The sequence below is a fragment of the Trachurus trachurus genome (assembly GCF_905171665.1).
Source record: "Trachurus trachurus genome assembly, chromosome: 9".
Lineage (NCBI taxonomy): Eukaryota > Metazoa > Chordata > Actinopteri > Carangiformes > Carangidae > Trachurus > Trachurus trachurus.
In genome coordinates this window covers 30,570,680-30,592,398 of record NC_139895.1, presented here as the reverse complement: position 1 = coordinate 30,592,398, position 21,719 = coordinate 30,570,680, and the positions used below count along the sequence as shown (strand labels likewise).

The following is a 21,719-nucleotide window of genomic DNA, read 5'->3' as shown; positions in this document are numbered from 1 at the left end:
GAGTCGTTTGGTGGAAGGCTGGTTTTAAATACACAAGGGAGGCAAGCATAATTGGAGGTCCAAGCACAGTCATTTTGGAGGCAGATCATAACAATTAGTGTTGAGTTTCCAACTTTATATAATAATAATGATACAGAAACAAAAGTTTTTGCGGAAATAAATCTTCCTGTAAATGCCCAGAAGCATGATGGGAAATAATCCTCTTGCAAATTGTGACACTGCAAGATCCCTATAAGGAGACAAACCTGTGATGGGTAACAGGACATATTCTGCAAATGATAATGAGCTGACAGACAAATTAATTTCCGTTTGGGGATTAATAAAGTAATTTGTATTCATATTTGTATTCATATTCATATTCATATTCATATTCATATTCATATTAATATGTATATGAGGAAATACCTGTTCATAGAGCATGGTGGCCTACCGTACAACATGCAAGCATTGTTACATGTCACCCGGTGAATGCTGACTCCCTCTCTTTGACAGGTTGAGATTTTCAGTGATGGTGCCACAGTACATCAAAGAAATCAAAATGAGTCCCAATAGGAAGGGACAAAATAGCTCCATGGAGTACACACAGTGGCTGAAGTGCACTCTGGTAGATTGAAAAGTTCACTTTGTCACCATTAAAAACAAAACCATTCAAAACAAAAGCAGACCTGCTTCCTCAGCATGTCATAAGCCGTAAGTGGAGGCTTCAGTAAAAGTGCCATGTCTGGGCCTTGGTAGTTCATTAAGACTGTCTGGCTGCAGATGGATCTCCCATATGAGCCACCACTTCATTATTCCCCAACACCACAGCCAGCAGATGGACAGCACGCTCTCCACTCATTACAGCCACTGGGGTGGGTGTCACAAACTGTATATATGTAATTAAATATCTTTTTTTTTTAATTTTCCAAACTTGATACAGCCTCATTGTAGCCAGTTTAACATTGTCTAAAATTTGCAGAGTTCGGATTAATGTAATTAAATTCAACGTACATTAATTTCACCATAAAGATACATGACTTTCCCTCTAAAGCAGAGTTGTAAATCTCATCAATGTGAATGGTTAGGATCCCAGAGGGAGAGAAATCATACAGCTGTGTAATAACGGGTGAGATTTGGCAGGGACCTTGCCATTTATCTCAATTTCAAAGTCTAGAGAAGCTTTAGGAACATAATTATTTATGGTTTGCAACATTTACTGCAAAACTGAAATGAAACAAAGCACCCAGGATAGCTTCTTTAGAGCTTAAGGCCCCTGAAAATATGACAACCTTCTTCACATAAATTGTTTTGACAGTCAGCAAATATACGGTGGCAAGAGAACGTGTGTGAACCCTTTGGAAGGACCAGGTTTTCGGAATTGGTCGTTAAAGGTGATTTTATCTTCATCTAAGAAATAAATTTAGACAAAGACACCGTGTTTAAGCAAATATCACACAAACAATTAACGACCCTTTATGTCTCTATTGAACACTGCTATCAAACATTCAGGGCACTGGTGGTAAAAGCATGTGAACTGTTTGATTTAGTAACTGGTTGAGCAGCAATAACTTCAACACATGCTCCTCATCAGATCTGCTAAATGTTCAGGAGGAATTCCGGACCACTCTTGCTACAGAGCTGTTTCAGCTCGCTCTCACATACTCTTGGGATGTCTCCTGTGAATGTTTCTCTTCAGGTCGTTTCACTGCATCTCCACTGGGTTAAGGTCCGGGCTCTGACTCCAAGAAGGGGGATTTTCTTTGAAGTCATTCTGTAGTATAGGTTTACTTTGATGTTTGGGGTCATTGTCCTGCTGCATCACCCAGCTTCTCCTGAACTTCAGCAGGTGGACAGCCGCCCTGACATTCTCCTGTAAGAGACCTACAATAACTTTGAAAATAATATTTCCCATGTTGACGTTGAGCTGCCCAGGCCCTGAGGCAGCAAAGTCCCAATCCACCATACTTCAATTTCGGGACTTTCAAGTTTTCATGTTCCCTGTTTTAAACAATTTAACTTTAGTTTAGGAAAACATCATGTCACAGTGATGTGATGGTGAGCAGGGGCTTCCTCTGTGGTGTCCATGGCAGAACAGCAACCATAAATTATGATTGGCATATGACAGACTCATGGAGGTCCAAGCTATTTCTATGATTTCAAATAAGATTTTAAATCAGACAGTAAAACGTAATTTATGTTTTTTTTAGGTGGAACATCCCAGAGAATGAGCCATACTCTGTGCGCTTTAACACTGTATAATGCTGCATAAATCAAGACTGGAATGAAATGGCCCAATTACATTAGGGGCAAACAGGAATGTTAACTTGACAGTCTTAATGCTAACACCCTTAATAATGAATCAGCCCTATTCTCAGCGGACTCACGTTTACTGTAAACACTCTTCCTGGAGCCTTCACTATTTACCATTACACAGCTGTCTACACTGCTCCATTTTCTTATTCATCTCTTAATAATAGGAATGATGTGTGATCAAGGCTCATGTCTGACAGCCCAGCTTTTTACTGACACTCTTCTTCTTTATTTTTCAAGACAGATTGAATATGGAAGTGTTATTAGGTAGGCCTACTATAATATAAGGATAATGCGAAAGGGAAATTTAATGTGGCTAGATGTGGCTTGGATTCCTTTATCAGGACTACAGTAGAGATGTAGCGTATCCGGTGTCTCTGCAGGACAGCCAGCTGATTACAGCAGTCAGCCCCGATTACATCTGACTTTTCAGGCTGCTCCTCTCTTCCATTGCCAAGGAAACAATATGGGGAAATGATGGCTCAGTATGCCTCATTGTTAACCAATAAGCCGGTAATAACAGTCACTGGGGACGATCTGATCTGCACTGCAGGTGACCGTGAAGTTGCTAAGGTAACCCTTGTCAGACTTTAAAACTTACTCACACATCACTTTTCCTCCCAGTGAAGAGGTTGTCAGTGACATCAGGAGGTGCGTGGTTGCATGGGAGCTCAGGTTCACACATCATCACGCCACGTCTGTTTACGGCTGGCACCATGTGGTAGATAGTGTATGTGCAGAGCGGAGACAGATTGTGGTTCGCATGTGTCCCACAGAGTGTTCATGTGTTTCAGATTTATAAAGGTTTATGAGTGAATATCCTGCTCTCAGAGGTTAATCCCCTTGAGGATTAGATGGTGACTGGCTACCAGTGTTTGTAGGGCTGCATTAGGATTTGTTTTTGTACTTTCAGTAAAACTGTATATATATATATATATATAATTTTTTTTAAAACAAGTAAAAGTACAGTTATATAGGTCAGTGCATTTATATTGTTGTTGTTGTTTTTTAATTCTCTTTCGTGGCAGTTAGAGATTAAATTCAATATTCACATTTTTGTTGTCCTGATGTTTGATTGACAGCGTGTAATGAACAGACGTAACAACATATCAGACATATCAATCTGATTATTTGCCATTTATGACATTTTTACTGCTTTAAAATGTCTAACATCAACATACATGAATGTGCAGGCTGGTTTCATCATCATCCATAATAATTTAACAATTATTATAATTATATAATCTAATAATTAATTACGTTTTTGAATATGGAGAAGGTATTGAAAGACTGTAAAATACAGTATCAATGTTACCAGGGAGCAAAACACTGAAACTAAACCATGAAAGTCCATTAGCTACAGCTTTAAATTTGTATGTGCATGTTTTTAAAAAGATGATGAAGTTCTGTTTTATCCACCTGACAATCAAAACTGATGTTACAATAGAAACAAACAAGCTTTTAAGTCCTCATATGTCATATTATAAACAAGGGAGATGCCAGCTCTGGGACACTGTCACTCAAACACATTTATTGGATGTCTTTGTTGGATTTTTTAAAAGGACAACACAGAGGAGAAAGAAGAAGGTATTGAGCCATTCATCACTCACAAATCACATCCATTTTCTCTTCCATTTTACAAAACCATTCACAGGTAATTCCATCTGAGCTGCTGTCTGTTACCTTTTGGTGACAGTTCACTGTCATGAAAAAAAAATACAGTGTGTGGGAGAAACTATTATGTGGACTTCAAAATAAAGTGCTTCACCTCCTTTTCAAAGCTCTATCAGGTCCCTCCTTCATGCAATGTAAATGTGTAACCATACCCAGGGCCGTGTATAGCGGAGAAAGGTGATGATAATTCCAGGGGCCCAGCGCCCAGTAGGGCTCACAAAAAACCCCAGTAGTCTAATCTTTATGACTGAATTATTCTGCATAAGACCCTGACTAATACTCATAGTAATGCTGCATTAGCATCAAAACAAAGTAGGCTAAATAAATAAAAAATATAATAGGCTACATACATAGTCTAAGAAAAACAGTGGAAAAGTCAGGGGCCCACTTTAGTATTCTCTCAGGGGGCCCAGAATTACTAGATACGGCGCTGACCATACCCCCTTTATATTTAGATGATTCACCACATACACTCAACATTAACTGTAATTTGAGATGTGTAATCCAAAATATTTCCCATTTTTTTCCTTTTAGAGTGTGGCAGAGAAATGATTACTATTAGCTATATTACCCAATTTGTGTGTGTGTGTGTGTATACACATTCAACAAATGATTACAGTGGTCCAGCTAACTACACAACTGGATGGCGCGGATCAGCTCTCTTCCTCAGTGTGGGATCATGGAGCCTGCGCTTTATTTTTGAAATGTAGTGTGAAACAAAGGCCACGTATCAGCACAGCATGGAATTACTTCCTGTGCTTTCCACAATAAATAAATGTATGACCGTACCTGCTGCAGATACTTCCCTTTGTTTTCTGAGCAGATAGATGCAGCTTTGGTGAAATTAGACCTGCGGTTTGATCCAAATTGTTTCTGTGCTCGCTGCAGGTAGCACTCAGCCGGAGAGACAGTGTGTTGAAATGTAAACATTGAATTGTCTACAGGCCTTCCGACAAACACACTGGTTGTATCTCTTCTAATTACATCTCTGTAGTGTCTATTGAATAAGTACTGTACCGGGCGAGTGTTCGGCACTCTGATGAACGTCAGCTGAGAGGTACCAATAATCTCCACTTGTCTTTAATACTGCCACTCAGATTTCACTCACAACCCCTCCCCGACTGATTTATCAAACTGAATAGGCAAAAGAAACCCTGGCCTGCAGTTGGCTCTAATTAACCTCAGTTTAACTTGGCCTTCAAGATGATTGGCTTTTATACAGAAGCCTATTCCACTTAAAGAAATGCCTGCTCTGGCACCAACGCTGTCTCGTTTCTCTAACCTGCACAGGAGAAATATTTAAATGAGCCCATTAAAAGAGACCCTGGGCAGTTGAGTAGCGTAGACCGAGTACGATTGAGACACTTTTTGCTTTTCCATTTTTGAACAGATAAAAAACTATACACTGAAAATAAGTGGTTTTTCATACGCTGTTTAATTTGTTTGTATACTAAGTGAATATAATTTATTATTTGTTTATTTTTTCCACAAACAGGTCATAGACATGAGGTGCATACAACATACAGTACGTGTACAGATGAGACGGTACCATGGTACAGCTGAGACACCTATTGAAACCCATGATGACTGAACATCAATTGTAAATGCAATAAACTTTTTAAAAAAAATATGACAATTTGACAAGATATTTCAATATAAATTCATTCCTTTTTATCAAAATTAAAAACAATGGAATATTATTGTATTATTAATATAAATATTACCATATATCGTAATTATATAACAACATTATAATATTAATAGTATATATTAATATAACACTGTTCAGGTATCACAATTTTTTTTCTCCATTTTCTTTGTTTTTTTTGGTCTTCTCGTTAGCCTGTGATGTAATAGAACTCTATCAGGGTACCCGCTGACCACTTTGTGTATTTCTCTAGATTGTGCAGTGACCTAACATGCTAGGATAGCATGAAATATGTGCGTTTTTAGGGCACAAAATAACGTTTGCAATGATGTACAGTAAGTTATGTTTGATGGTCACAAAAGGATAATAAGCTATTCGTTGTGGAAGGGACATGGTAAAGTGAAATTCTTACCCTAGAAAAAAGACTTTTGTTGATATCTTTGGACTGGAGATGTTAAAACTCTTCAAATTTCCCACAACCAAAGAGGATGCTAATATGCATGTGCTGAGTAAAAATGGTGGCTCAACCTTTATAAGCAAGATATAAAGGGTGTTTCAACTGTACACATACTCACTCCACAATAGTAGCAGTATAGGAAGTAGGCGTGGGGATGAGGGGTGAGGAGCGAGAGGTGGTATGTTGAAAAAGTCAGTGCATGGTACAACAAATGGGCAACCCTGCTTTCAGTCAGAAAGCACATCCAGTCAAGCAGAAGACAAACATAAAAGGCACGAGTCACATCCGCTCGTCTGCACGACAGCACTTGTGCGTGCTAACACTGACAAGCAATCTTTGGCTGTCCTGCGTTATCATTCCTCAGCGAACAGGTTGAAAGCAGGACTGTGTCCAGCTGATAGCGTGCAGCAGGGAGAGGTAGGATGCCACTGTAGGCGGTGCTGAGGCAGGACTTAGACCAGCTCTGACATGTAATCAGGCAGCGTGTACACCTCAGTGGGCCACAAGGGTATCAGCAGCTGGACCCTGAGCGCCCGGGCCAGTAGTGGTGGTGTCGATGCCTCCAGATGAGATGTCGCACTCTGTACATGTCACCTCCTCCACCTTCAACCCACACGTGTAAACACCTGGTACACATATAGGCTACCACATGGCTGTACGCACACATGTAAACAGATTAACGTGAATTGACAAAGCTTCCCTCATGGCCTTGGCTCATGGAGATCTGCCAGCTGAAAAGACATCCTTCACTATACCTTCACTTCATTATGTACCTACCGCCATTACAAGACCTTGATGTATATTATCTGCCAGATTTCCACGGCTGATGTGTCTGTCGGTGACGGCAAAGCCACAACAGCATCTCCGTCATGTTGCTCGAGTGGATTTTGCAATATGGAACCAGAAACCTTAACTCATTTATTCTACCACTGTGCCCAATCTATCGATTTCTGGACTGATGTAAAATGTAAAATGTAAAATCAAGACAAACATCTTAATTGACTGTAGAAGTGTGATAATGTATTTTGTCCATGGAGAAAATGACCTCACCTTTATTATAAACCTATTCATTTTGTATGGCAAATGCAAATACTCCACCCAACTTTAGAAGTTTCTTGCATGAGTTTATAGAGTACATGAAATCCCTTACACTAATTGACACTAAACAAAGCACCACATCCACAGATATATACGAGAGGTTTTTCAAAGAAGAATAATATATTTTCATTCTGTTTCCTTGTTTTTTGTTTGTTTTTTATTGTTTTTTCCCTTCCCTGTCATTTTATTTATTCATTTATTTATTATCATCCCTACTTTTTACTGTTACTGCTAATAACCTTAGTTTACTGTGATTTATTTATTAGTTATTTATTTTCATGATACATACAGTATATATTGGAACACATGTCTGCTGTTCTATGTACAATTGTTTGTATGTACAAACCGAGTGGCTTAGGGCTGATGCGCTTTGACGTTTTTTTGGGTTTTTTTTTTTACGCTTTGGTCTGCTGTCACGTGTCCCAACTCAACTTTTCACCGCCTCTGGATCAGCCTCCTGGTCGCACCAGCATTGAGTCACTGTGTTGAATATGTAAATGGATGCCGTTAAAGCTCTCTCTCTTTAATTAGTCTTTAGATTTCATGACTGAGTGCTTCCAATTACGGATCAATGTCTCATTTCTGCTCACAGACCTCTGGGTGTGTGGAGGGAGTTTTTTCCGTTACAAAATGCTTTATAATTTCTCCTCTGCCAAAACGGCCGCTCACATCACACTCCCTAAGTTGCTGATCAATGAGAAATTCTGCTGCTGCTGTAGCCTACAGAAACTGGCAGTATATATGGACAAGTTTTTTGAACAGATTTTAAGTATATAGTTTTATTCATGCAAGTGCCTGTTTGAATGTGTCGTTTTGGCATGTGTACGGTGTGAGGTATTGTCTGGGAGTATAGGGCTGATGTGAGTGTAATTGCTCTGGTAGTAATTTAGCACTGAGCTCATTAAGTGGTGCATAAGAGGGGGCTAAATTCTGCTTAATACCTAAATGCACCCCTGACTGGGAGCCGGGTGTTTTGGGAGAAGGTGCTGATGTTGCACTTTGAGACTGTAAAACGCTACTCATGTGTTTTAAAAAGGGCCTTTGGGTCCATGGGTTCAGTTCTTAGAGCTCATGATAGCAGCTCAGGGGTTTTAAGAAGACTAAACATTAACCAGTCTCACTGCTAATTGGCTTGTGACAGTCAGTGTGTCCACATGCAGGACTAATGCCTGTGTAGTGTACACACACACACACACAGAGGAGCCTCTGTTGTCCTATTAACTTCATTTTCTCACTCAGATTGATTGCGAGTCCTGAGATCAGTCAAGTAATTGACCCCTCTTCATCCTCTTCATTCTCTCAATACGTGTTTGTGTCCATGGATTTTTGATCAATGATTGATTGAAGGAGGGATCAAATATTCTGTGATATGATTACTGTGTTTTCACAGTGGATGAGCAGTCAGATCCTCGTTACGTAATTCAAAGTGAATGCAAATTGACCATTTGTGATTACTGGCCAGCCTTTCATTCAAGCTGTTAATGCACTGATCTTTTTTTGTCTGAAAGCTACAACACAGATAATCAGTAGTTCATTTGCAGTGAAATGTAAAAACTGGATGATAATTTGTTTGAAAGTCTCAGCACATTTGAAAAACCAACTTATGCTAAAGAAAAAAAAACATTTTTTTAAAAAAGCAAGTGGGAGGTACGCGCATTTATTGCTTATTCTCTGAGTTAAAATGAATCTTTAAAACACTTGTAGTGATGTAGGAGTCGTGCTCTCACCTCTCTGATGGGACACTGCATTAAGACCAGGGAGGTAGGAGCCAGTCGTGCCCACACAAGCCTCCACATCTCTTCCTCACTGCTCTGTAATTACGTATCACAAACAAAGCAGCAGTCTGTTTACAAATATGTTTATGGTTGTACAAAGGCAGGAGTTCAACTTGTGTGCATGTTAACATACTGTACGTGCAGGTGTGCGTACATTAATTGTGATGTGTGCGTGTGTGTGTTCTCTGTTTTTTCAGAGCCTTGTGCCTTTAATCACATGTGGTTAAATGTCCCCCACACTGACCTATGCACTGCTGCCAGACGCTACGGGCAAAAACACAGTTGTTTCATACACTGATCAATTTTGAGATTGTTTTCTTCCTTAACATGTATTCTTTCAGTAAAGTTGAAAGAAATGGTAGAACATCCACATTAAGGTGGTTATTTTACTTCATTTTGTCTCTTTCATCAGTAGATTTCTCCTAAATTCACCAAAAGTTAACAGCTACTGTGACATACTGAGCTATACTTGTTGTCTGGATGTCATGTCAGGTATCATTGTAAAGCTCTCTCTCTCCTGAACAATTACGTTATTATCCAAAAATTGTCATTTCCTTTTTATCAGCAACCAGTCGTAAAAGTATGATTTACATTAACAATCTATGGAATTTTACAGTACAAGTCTTTAAAGACCGTTTTCTCAAAATGAGTTTTTCCTCAGACTCTGAACCCGAAATCTCCACTTCAGCAGCACTTACAGACACCAAACCTTCCAGTTTTATTCCTGTCTATATTCTGAAGGTTTCAGGTTTGGTTTTTTTTTAGGGCTGGTGACAGTGTTTTCTCATTTACAGAGTGATAAAAAGAGATATCCAAAATCCCCTCTGTAAAAACGTCATGTCAACAAAATAAAACAATAATTTTGAAAGTGGCTTTATCTATTGTTCAGATTTCGGTTCTGGGAATGTATGCAAATTAGCACATATTTCATCAGATATTGCCTCATTTACATATAAAAACATAAAATTTGACAAAACTTGTAATACAAAAGATATTTGTCTTAATGTAAGTGATAAACTTGGGAAGTTTCATGGTGATATGTGTTAGTTAACATTTTTACCCTATTCACCTGCATGTCTCCCCTTAAATAAGATGCTGGCACAGATCTTGCCAGGCTGTTTCGGCAGAATCGACATCTTGTTCTGTTGTCCATATTTACTACTGACCTGTTTGCAGAGCACATGCTGTAATATTGAGCTGATCCTTTCTCCTGACTATTTTATCCTTTTGTGTGTGTGTGTGTGTCTCACACAGCCTGGACCCCAACGTTGCACATCCGACAAGCTGAGTGGGGTGGGGTCGGGGGGGGCGGTGCCGAGATAGAAATAGAGTGCCATTGATCTGATAGTCTGGGCCCCTCTGGTCAATGACTCTTGTGTGTTCTCCAGGTTCTGTTACCATGCCAACGGCAGCAGGGCTGAAAGGACCCAGGTTGTGTGGGTCTTTAAGGACCTTTCGGAGGAGGACAGGCGCTGCCAGTGTCACAGCACCCGCAGGTGCAAGGGCAGGCCCGGACGGTCACACCCGCAAATCAGCCAGGGGGAGCATGTACAGGGGGAGGGGAGGGGGGTATCAGTTTATCTGCACAGGCGTTTGCATCACCACCCCAGGGCTCAGTGTCTGCTGCCCCCTAGTGTGTGTGTAGATGAGTCTCCAGCGGTTGATGTCTGTTATCCAGCCTTGAGATGAGTGATGTGATGTGAGGAAAATTGAGTGTAACCATCAGCACAAGTAGCAATTTATTATATTGCAATTTGCTATTTAGATATGAATGAGGCAGATATAGAGTGCAACTGACTGGGAAGTGATGTCTGACGCGGGAGGTCCGAGGTCACTAGTGATGAGAACTACCATCATTATGGATCGATTACACCGTGGAGCCCACTCCAGCTGATGGACTCTAATGACGACGCAGTGCAGAAAAGCATTTAGTTTTGATTAGACTATTGTTGGCATGGTGCATTTCATTAACTCCTAGATGAGATTTTGTTGTCTGGGAATTGATATGCCACTGTTTGAGCCTGGCCTCCCTCAAGGCAATCCACCGTGAGTTAAGAAACAAATGTATTAATGGAATATCCCCCCACCTGACACTCCTCTACCTTTTGCATCCATCGTCCTTCCTCCTTCCTGCCCCCAGACAAATTGACTTTTAACTAGCCCGTCTGTCTGGAGATACAGTGTCTCTGCTTTCTTGCCACACCATATTACAGGGCTTATAAAATGTGTGTGTAAAATACTGTCTTTTAGCCTCAGTGTAGCAGACAACCAACCTGCCAACTAAACGGTTTTATTGAAGTGCCAGTAAATGATTAGATTGATAAAAGCAAAAGCAAAGCAATGACAAGAAATGCTTCTCTGTCCAAATGTGGCAGCTAGGAAGACTGAATTCCCCTTTTACCGTACAGAGAGAGAGCAGTGCGTGTGTATGTGTATGTGTGTGTGTGTGTGTGTGTGTGTGTGTGTGTGTGTGTGTGGGAGTTGAATATTTTAGCTGATGAATGCTGCAGAAAACTGTTAAGCTAATCGGAAATTTGATCCCCTTATTGGGTTTGATGCACAGAAGCCAGAAGCCCTCGGTTTGCGCCCATGCTTCATTATAATCGTATAATTAATAGTGCTCAGTCTTTTTCTCTGTGTGCATGTTAGAAAGGGGTAAAGAATAAATGATTAAATTAAAGGGAACCTGATGCTTATTAAAAGTGGGTTTTAATTCAGTCACTGTAGGTTATTTGAAATGTACCGGCTCAAGTTATTTATTTATTTTAAACGCTCCTGGAGAATAAGATCAATGGAAATTACATTTGCAGATGTATTTCTTTCCATTTAGAAGAACAAAGGAGTTTGATACAGAATAACATTTTGAAAGTATAGGCCTGCTCTATAGTATTATTTATATCATTATTTATCATTTAAGTAACTTAATGCCTTCACATCGCCCCTTGAACACGTTTTTAAACTGTCACATGTGTCTTACTTTATTATTTTGTGAAAGTTGTCAATAATAAACATGTGTGTTTTGGATTTAAGTCAACAAAATGGAAATTATTATCAGCACACTATACATTATACATTAAACATCTCATGTGGCTTATCATATTGTATATTATCTTACTGATTGTGTTTAATTCATACTAATTATTTAGCAGCACTTTATGGTTGTAACTGGTAAATTGAGAAGTTTTCACTATTTTTCTACTGTTGGCAAAATGTGTCTTTGAACAACAGAATGAAGAAGAATAGAATAGAATAGAATAGAACTTAATTGATCCCCCAAGGGGGAAATTCACGGTGTCCCAACAGCAACAAATACAAAGACAAAGAAGGTAAACATATCAGTGTTCCTCTGTGCAACATTCACAATAAATAGAATAAATAAGATAAGAAAAACCTATGTGTTGTTAAAGTGCTGGATCTGTGTGTGTGTGTGTGTGTGTGTTCACGCTCCATTTAGTAGTAGAAGTAAGTACTGTAGTACTAAGTAAGAAGCAGAAGTAAATCTGTTTCAGACTAACCTGTTGGTTAAGTTGCATTGTGGGTAACGTAGTAGGTGCCAGGTTTGTCAAAGATGAAAATGCATGAAATCGAGAAGACACCATCTCTGGATCTGTGGCATTGATTGATTTTTTTTAACTGCCTCAGGAGAAGATTTCTAACAACAACACTTTCTTCTTTAGTTGTATCTGTCTGTTTGGTATTCTTGTTCAATACCAGCAGCCACTGTGTGAGACTCACTCAGGGATTTATCTTCTGGCATCACTTTATGGAATGTGCTGAAGACAAAGTTGTGTACCAAAAAATACATACAGTATGGCAAAGGACTTATGTGTCCTGCTATAATAAAAAAAAAAAAAAACTGCTACCAGGATCTGTCCCATATCTCCAACACAATCTTTTAAAAGAGAGCTTCTTTTAACACCTTGGTTTATTATTTCCTCTATTTTTGCTCTGCCAGTTTAAAGGTGTGTAAATGAATGTCAGTTGACAAGACCGTAAATCAAAGGTATTGGTTTAGGATCTCTGAGGAAATATCACAACATGAGGGATGGCCTGGTTCGCCTCACTGGTCTCTCACTGCAGCCTTCACATAGGGAGACACTATGACATGTCTGAAATAGAGAATTCCTGCACACGCACATTGATCCATATAAACACACACACCAAACACAAACCCATATGTTCGGAGGCAGCTCGGTATTAAAGTTTAATCAAATGTAAAATTGGCATCGTTTTCAATGTCATATTGACATGTTGGTGGCTGTGTGGTCCTGTCGACAGGCTCTTTGTACAGAGGGATGTTTATAGTGCACAGGAACACTGTTGTTCGTGTGAAGAAGGGAAAAAAAGATGCTTTGAATTTGGTGTTTTTATTTTCTCATGTTGTGTGTATCCTTGAGAGAAATTTCACGTTGTAAACTTTATAACCTAGAGACCCTTGGGATTGGTTTAGAAAGAAATGTGATTCTTGATTTTTGGAGAAAGTGATTTCCTGTATAGCAGTCTCTGTTTGAACCCCATGTACAATTCCTCTGCCTGGTATCTGGCTCTAAGTCTCTTGTGGCCACTACGTTCTCTATACAGTATCTCTGCATAATCATGAACCTCGAAAGCCACAGAGGCAGCGACACCTCGCTGACATTTATCACTATTATTCTCCTTCCTGTCTTCCTTTTATTTGACAGTGTTTCAAGGGGAGTTTACACCTTTTTCTCCTTCTGTCACTATCTCTCTTTCTATTCTGGACAAGCCTGAATTGAAAAGGTCTGCTGGGTATAGACGTCTGGGGGTACATTTCCTCCTACGCCCTCCTCAACCCCTTCCAACTCAACAACCCCCACTTCCCTCCATATTCAGAAACGAACCGTGTCTGACTGGAGAAAATTCTTTGGGATATAAGAATACAGATGGACTTACCATACTTGCCTCGGGCTCAAGTTTCTTCTGCCTAACTTTTAAACATTTGATATTGGAGTACCGTTCCCAGCCTCAACATGTAAAAAGTGAAATTAGCCTATTAATACATCATGGCTAATAATATGTATCCATGGTGACTCTATTCCATAGGCAGTGTTTCTTTCCTTTTCTTCTCAAATTGATGCTCTGTAGTTTTCTGTTGTCTGCAATGACATATTGGCTTTTGAATGTATCCATGACTACAGTACATTCACGCTCCGAGTGATTTGCTTTGATTGCTGAGGGCTGTGAAAATGTGACTTGAGACTGTGGTTTCTGGTCTGGGTTACCTCAGCAGAGAGATTACGCTCCACGCTGTGACCTCTGGGGGTCTGTTCTCAGAAATCAGACCCAAAAAGAGGCTCTGGATACTCGTTGGAAAGTGCCCTGGGGTAATTTACTTCTAATGGGCCCCTAATGTAAGATATTCACTCCGATGGGCCAGACTGTTCTGTCTGTCCTAATAACTTTAACAGCTCTTATTCATGGGCTGTTGTTGTCATATCATATGACACATTAAGCAGCTATTTACAGTGTGTATTGTGCATCATGTCCTCACCAGTTATCTTCCCTTTGGTTATATATTCACATATGTGGCCAAAATCACCAGTGGTTAGTCAGGATCACAGCTAAAGAACCTGAGGAGGTCTTACAGTTATAGTTTAAATTCTGAAATGTGATTGTTTTAAAGCAAAAACACAAGTTAAGGTTCCCAACTATAGTCCTGGCATTGTTGGACAGCTTTGAAATGTAATAAAAATACAGCCCAGCTTATCTTATCATATATTAAGCTTATACAGCTTAACAATTGAATTGATTTACAAAAATATTGGAAATAAAGGCTTTGTTCTCCCCAAATCCCTTCAACTGTGGTTATAGTGCAGTGTTTGCCATAGGTTTATTAACCATCAGAAAAATAATGGCAGACAAGAGGACCCATAATCTTATCAAGATCAGTTACAAACTCGTTGTCTCAGAACATCAATCTGTTGTTCAATCTAGCAAATTAATCTGCAACTTTATTTTGGTAATAGCCAATATCAATCAATCATGGGAGTCATTTTTTAGTAAAACCCGCCAAAACACTGCACTGGCAAGAATTTAGCTTCTTTAAAGGGACATTGTGTAAAGTCTCCTGTCACGAAAATCGATTATTTTGTTCAAAAGTCTATTTTTCATTAATCAGTAATCCCCCCCATCAACAAACTGAAGTGTTCCTTTCAGCTCTGAATTAGCCGTTCATATCATTCATATCTACATGGAGCGGGTAAGCTCGGTGCTGGCTGCCATGTGGTGTCTCCATGTTTTTACGTTCAGTGGCAGCGTGACGGTAGGAAACCACGGAAACTCAGCGGAGACACCGGAGCTGTCGGCTCAGGTCGAGGTGGCGTCTGTGAAAAGTCACCGCGGTAACGCAGTGAGGAGGAATGGAGCGTTACACTGATGCTGCATTCACCTGCAGTCGGGCAGACGGCCGTCGGTAACAAACCAGATGTCATTTTAGTCACAGAAGTGGAGAGAAAGCCGGTAAAACGTGGGTCAGGTAAACAATACGACATCGCCATGACAACATATTGTCACGTGTATTGTTTTGCCTCGTGCTGACGGACCACTTGTTTACATAGAGGCTTGTTTATGCCGTTACGTGCAGCGGCTGTCGTCCGTCTGCCGTCTGCCCAATTTCAGGTGAATGCAGCATGAAAAATACGATTGAGTTGCTTGTGATATACAACCGCAACGCTAGATGGGAGGAATTCCTACACAATGTACCTTTATAGGGACAACGAGGAGCAGAACGAAAAATTCCGCGACAATAAAAAAGTCTCATATTAATGTGGATGAATCTACGCTACCCACACTTGTTAATGGGCCCATTTTCGATAAATATATCGTTTTGTCTCTATCGTTATTTTGTTATTATTAGTGGTGGTGGAAATGCTGGGCGAGCCGACCAGTGTTTCCTTACTTTCGGTTTCGTGGATGCTGCCCGGCAGGTCATGAGAATAACGCCGCAGAATCGCCGTTTATGGTCGGAACTACGACGGTATCTGATCGTCTTCAAACCTCTGACTTTAATTCTTGATGAGTGAAAACATTCTTGGCAAGACGTCCGTCTTGCGCCGGTCCAAGAATTTCACCGTGCGCGCGGAGGCTCATGGTAAATGTAGTGTGAAGACATTTCGCTTTCTAAAACTCCTCGTTGTCCCTTTAAGACAGGCTTTGTGATTATTGATAACTTGTTCATACACCTTTATATACACATTTAATTCTCATACTGTGTTGTGCATATTAAGTCCATAGCAGAGAGTTTTGTGGAGAAGACAGGTAGTAGTCATAGTCAGTATTTTATCGTAGGGAGCAGGTGACTGTTGTCAAGAGAGTTTGCTGCATATTGATGTTTGTATTAGATTCAGAAAACGTCATTCTGCATGAGTGGTCAGGTCAACGCTGTTTGTCTGTGTGTGTACATGCTCTGCTGTACTGTACTGTGTGTGTGCATGTACTATGCACGACTATAATTGTGTGTGAGTGAGTGAGTGAGTGGTTGAATGAGTGAGTGAATGTGTGTGTCCTGGCTTCATTGTACTGACTGGTTTATTGCTGTTCCAGGTGACGGAGCATGAGAACAGCAGAGTTTCTGGCTGCTGTTTTCAAGCACCACTGAAGCCACAAATTTGATTATTTTTTTCTCTCCACGAGTAGTTTAGAGTTGAGGTCCCCGCTCGCTCCCTCACATACACACTGACACACAACAACACCGCCGCCTCTGAGTGTTTTGGACAACATCTCCTCTGGTTCCACCAGCCGACATTACGGTATGCATCTTCATCTGTCAATTTCCATTCAACATCTCTTGTTACAGTGGATCTGACATTTGTTATGGCCCTTTGTGGTATGAACTCTCCATCTTCCTCTTGTATCTTATACATAAATTATACTCAACAGAGACAACAAAGTCAGGTCTGTGTTTCCTATGTTTCACCAGACATGAGGCCAAATCACTCTGCTGTTGTCATGTCACGACGACACCAGGGGATGTTGAGCAAAACTTGAGCCACAGGCTGAGAAATGAAGAAAATGGATTTGAACATGTCGCTTTATTTATCCCACAAAGACTCCCAGTATATCTCCCTGGCTTATTCTCTAAACCCCATTGGGTGAGGCAGTGGACACATGGATCCCGATGACATCAGGGGGAGATTAAACAAGACGTGTCACAATGACACAGTGGGTTTGATAAAGGAACAATGGAAGCTCTTTCGATTATAACTCGTTCTCTGGAGACCACTAACTTCATCCAGTGTCTGTTTATTCATTTGGACATTTCAATCAAACTTTCTTTAACGTACAAAATTTCAATACTCTCCGGAACGCTCCCATCATGATAAGGTGGAACTTCATCAGCTGTGTAATTAATGAAGACAGAAGTTGAACAATAAAAGTTTGGATTTGTTATAATACATTTTGAAAGGACATTTGGATCGTGTAGTGAATGTTATTCAAATAATCTGCTCGCACCTGATTGTTTCAGCTTTTGTATATATGCAAAGCTGAATTGAAATGAAAGTTAAGCAGCAGTTGTGTGGGATTTTGTGTTATGTTGCAGTAAACTAATAAACATCTTTTGGCCCTTTTTAGATTGAACCAATAATTTAACATTTTGGGAAGTGTTCCTATTTGATTGTTGTCTGAAAGGTAGATGAGAAGATCAATACTACTGTCCTATCTGTCTGTTAAATATCTTAAAATGGCCAACAGCTGCTTATCTTAGCCCGGCAGCTCTTCAGCTGCATTCAGATGTGATCAACACCCATTATCTGCACTTCTGAAAGCTCACAAATTAGCACACTGTGAATTATTTCTTCAGTCGTTCGTTTAATTCACTCCTATAAAAAAAAACATGTATAAAAACTTGTTTTTAATAAATACATTGTGGTGCTTAGCTATTCCCTGCATGACCTAGAGATCTGCTGGTGTCGCCATGATTTATGGCCATCCTGACTGTGGCGGAACAGCCTCCTCACAGCCACCCCGGTGCTATTCTCAGTGAGTCGGTTGTCAGCCGTCTCGGGCAGCATCTTGTCAAGTCTGATTTCCTCTCTGGTGTAGTCTCCAAAGCTGGAGGGCCAGCTGCTTCCAACTTTAGGGCCTGTTATCAACTGAGCCCCCTCTCTGTTGCCTTTGGCTGCCCTCCGGTCGTCTGTCTGGCCTCAGATTTAGTGAAACCACAGCTAGTTTACAGATAATTATCAGGCCGAGGCCAGCTGTGTGGCACACATCCACAGGCCCTTTGTTGCTAATTGAATTAGGCCGCATGCTGGAAGTGACAGAGAAATGAACAGTTTCCCCCAGTGAGCCGTGTGATTAGCAGACTTAGACAGAGGAGGTCGTCTCAGGATGCTGGTGTATATGTGTCTGACTCAACGCCTGAGTCACATCCACCCTGACACCGATGTTTCTGTCAGATTTCATTTCATGACGTGTGTCAAAGGGGGTCAAGTAGAGTGGACAGTGGAAAGCAGAGCGCTGCCAGGCTTTTCTCTGTGAGGGAAGGTGCCCAAAATATCTCTGTTTATCGTTTCTGCTTATTGCCATCTGCTATACAAATTACAGGCTAGCAAGATATACAACCAGCAGCAGCTTTCACTTTTAAGAGTCATCATAAAAACATGATAAAAAAACAATATCCGCTATGAACATTACATTTATTATATCCTATAGTCTTGAGCATTGGAAATCATGAAGCTTTAGGTAAAACACGCACCTGTGGACACTCTCCATGCGTTGCCATAGTTTCTGTTCATTCCCCTGCAAAAGGTGTCGTCTGCCAAAGAAGCTAATGGTTGACCCGTAAGTGAAGCGATGGTGTGTGTTTCTTTCTGCATTCACTCTCGTCCTTGACCTAGTCTCACCTAAAATTCAGATTCCTTCCCTTCACTACACACTTTTCTACATCGCTGTCGTCCTTTCAACTTGGATATTTCTGTCACAAAAATGCAAAATTAGCATGTCTGAATACTAAAACGAAGCAGCAGGACTATTTATACCCCACACTGTACACGCTCATAACCTCAATATTTTTGCTGGCACCTTTCTTGTGGGAAAAAAAATAAAAAGTAAAAAAGAAAAACCTCATAAAATTCATAGCATTCACAGCTGCTATTAAACTCTGCCAACTGGATCATGCAAGCAGGGAAATAATTGACATCTCTGAAGGGGGGGAGAAAAAAGAGCTAATAACAGACAACTTCTGTGTCTTTTCTGGGGGCCCTTTAACTTTGTCAAGTACTGTACTCACATAGTGTGTGTACAGCACAATCAAACCTTTCTGCTGCACTGTCACTTCTATTCTTTTGCCCGTGTGTGTGTGTATGTGTGAAAAGTGTGTGATGTTTGCTGGAGCAACCTTTCTGCAGTAAAAATGTGCCTGTGCAGTAGAAACTAGGCCATTTGGGCTGATGGCTGACACAGGCCCTGTGTGATGCTCGGCGACTGCGGAGCGCTCAGAGGTTTATTTCTGGACGTTCGTTGCATCATCTGTTAACTTTGTTTGCCTGATGAAGCTCATGGCTTCATTGGTCCGCAAACACAGATTAGCATCTGTCTCTCCCACGCGGCATTGTGGGAGTCCATGACAACGCTTACAATGGCTCAACAGCAGTCTGATTGGTACAGCGTTATGAAATGTGATACAAGTTATTTGGTTGTCATCTTAATTATTTATACGCACCTCTGTTGGATGTGAAAATTGGGTTGTTGTGCTCTGTTGCGCAACAAATCTTTCATTCTCTCAGAATAAGACTGAATAATAGGAGAATGATGTGGGAATAGTGTCAGACCTATGTGAAGATGAGAGCAGTGGATAAAACATTTTCTATTATTTATCGTTTTACTGTTTTTAGTCTCCCATTCATAATTTAGGACATTATACATTTGTTCTGCTGTCTTTCCGAGAGTATTATATCTCCTTATGGCAATGTTTTGTTTGCTTGATACTAAAATAAGCTTTTAAAGTTGCCTTTTTTTCTGTTGTGTGCTTTACAGTATTTTCCACTCCTAACAAAACACTGTGGATTTATTCATCCCTCCCGCTCTCAGTCTTCCCCCTCTTCAACCATGCTCAAATTACAAAATGCTGTTTTGTGCCACTGTGCCACAGAGACCATGCATGAAATTTATTGGCCCCGAGTCCTGCCATTTGACACGCAAGACATGGCTAACAGATCTTGTGCCATTTCCCATCTCTTCCGGCTCCCGTGTAAAGCTGACCTTTCCTGCCTGCAGGCTATATTTAAACCCTGAGCACCAGAGACTTATGGCACCATGGGAAATTTTATTATCAACGCTCTCCATTTGTCTGACTTAATTCAGGCCTGCCGTAGATCGTGCCAGAGCATGCCGTATATTTACACTCTGCTGCAGCAAACAAGGGCACCGGTGACAAACCCCACCATCAACACCTTAGCGGGGGTGAAGCATTCCTTTGAACTGCTGCGCAGAGCTTCGGCGAGATTATAGGTTGTATTTACAGTGCACATCACCTGGGGGAAAGTGTGAGAGGAATAAAGAGAAGAGGGTGATATTATTCCATAAAGCGGAGGGTTGACCAGTGAGTCAAACACAAAGGGACTTGACATTTTGAAGAATCTCAGTTGGTAAAATGTCATAGATTTCAGCCACAGACACATTCATCAGCCCTTATACCGCCGTCATTACAGCAGACAGAGGGTTGAATGAGCTCGCGAACATGCACCAGTTCCCTTATCCACACACACACACACACACACACACATGCACACGTGCACTTTTTCTTTTTCAAACTCTCGCCCAGCCATCTGCTTAACCATTCACTGACACTGTTTTTTTTTTCTGCACCCTGGCAGTTCTGAGATGGGAGTTCAGAGGGTGCTCCAGGTGGATCTGAAAATGGAAAGCTTCCCAGAGCCGCTGGGCAGCCGCTGGATGGCCTGGCAGGTGGAGTACCCAGCCAGTCGTGCCACCACACAAGAGGCTGAGACGGAGATCCGCCTGGCCCAGGAGGACCTGGCAGGCATCGTGCCCCTGGCCATGGTGAGTGATGCCACTTCCAGCTCTGTGCGACGCCTAAATAGATGGCTGCAGTGCACACTCATCACTGGATGTGAAATAGTGTGTCTACTCTATTAGATGTACACTTTGAATGAACATTTGCAAATATATATATATTTTTTTAGCAGATGAACAGAATACTTTGCATTGGAAATGGCTGAGCACTTGTGAGCATGACTGGTGGCAGCCTGAAGGAGAAAATGAATGTATTCATGATCCGGTCACACATTTTGTACAGATTTTCAGTGAAGTATAAATATTAGAATAACAAGCAGGATAATTGCATTTAGATCATGTGGTGTAAAAACAATTTCACTGACGTTGAAATTATATCATATTAATAAAATACGACCATAGACTAAAACAATGTCACACAGACAGAGTATCAGCTGCAAAGCCAAAGAGTACCTGAGAACTTCACCTGCTATATTCCACAACATTATTTCACATTTAAAACATGTAAATAATATTTGAAAACACTAATCCACAATAACCTCCCTGCAGTGTCTCTTTGTCCACAATAAAATGAATAGGAGGTGAATGTTTGTTGTATCTGGTGAAAAAAAAAAAAATCAAAACTCTAAAAGCATGATGGTTATAAAGCTGCCTACCTATAAAAACCTTGTTAAAAAAAAAGTTGTTTTGTGGTGCCAGCCAAAGAAAATGCTACAAAAGGGGAAACTTCAATGACTTGTGCATACCATAAAGCATTAGTCCCACATTCCTCTCATTCTCA

The 21,719-nt window shown here is 40.6% G+C and overlaps 1 protein-coding gene across 1 annotated transcript in view; it reads left to right on the top strand.

The window, feature by feature from the left end:
* The window catches only part of LOC310991581 (transmembrane protein 132C), a gene marked incomplete at both ends in the record, with an annotated part of 146,563 nt that overhangs the window by 85,536 nt on the left and 39,308 nt on the right, over positions 1-21,719 (top strand). The window contains one exon of the mRNA XM_083979338.1: positions 20,779-20,965. Coding sequence (XP_083835464.1) covers positions 20,779-20,965 — 187 coding nt within the window. The remainder of the gene's footprint in view (positions 1-20,778; positions 20,966-21,719) is intronic.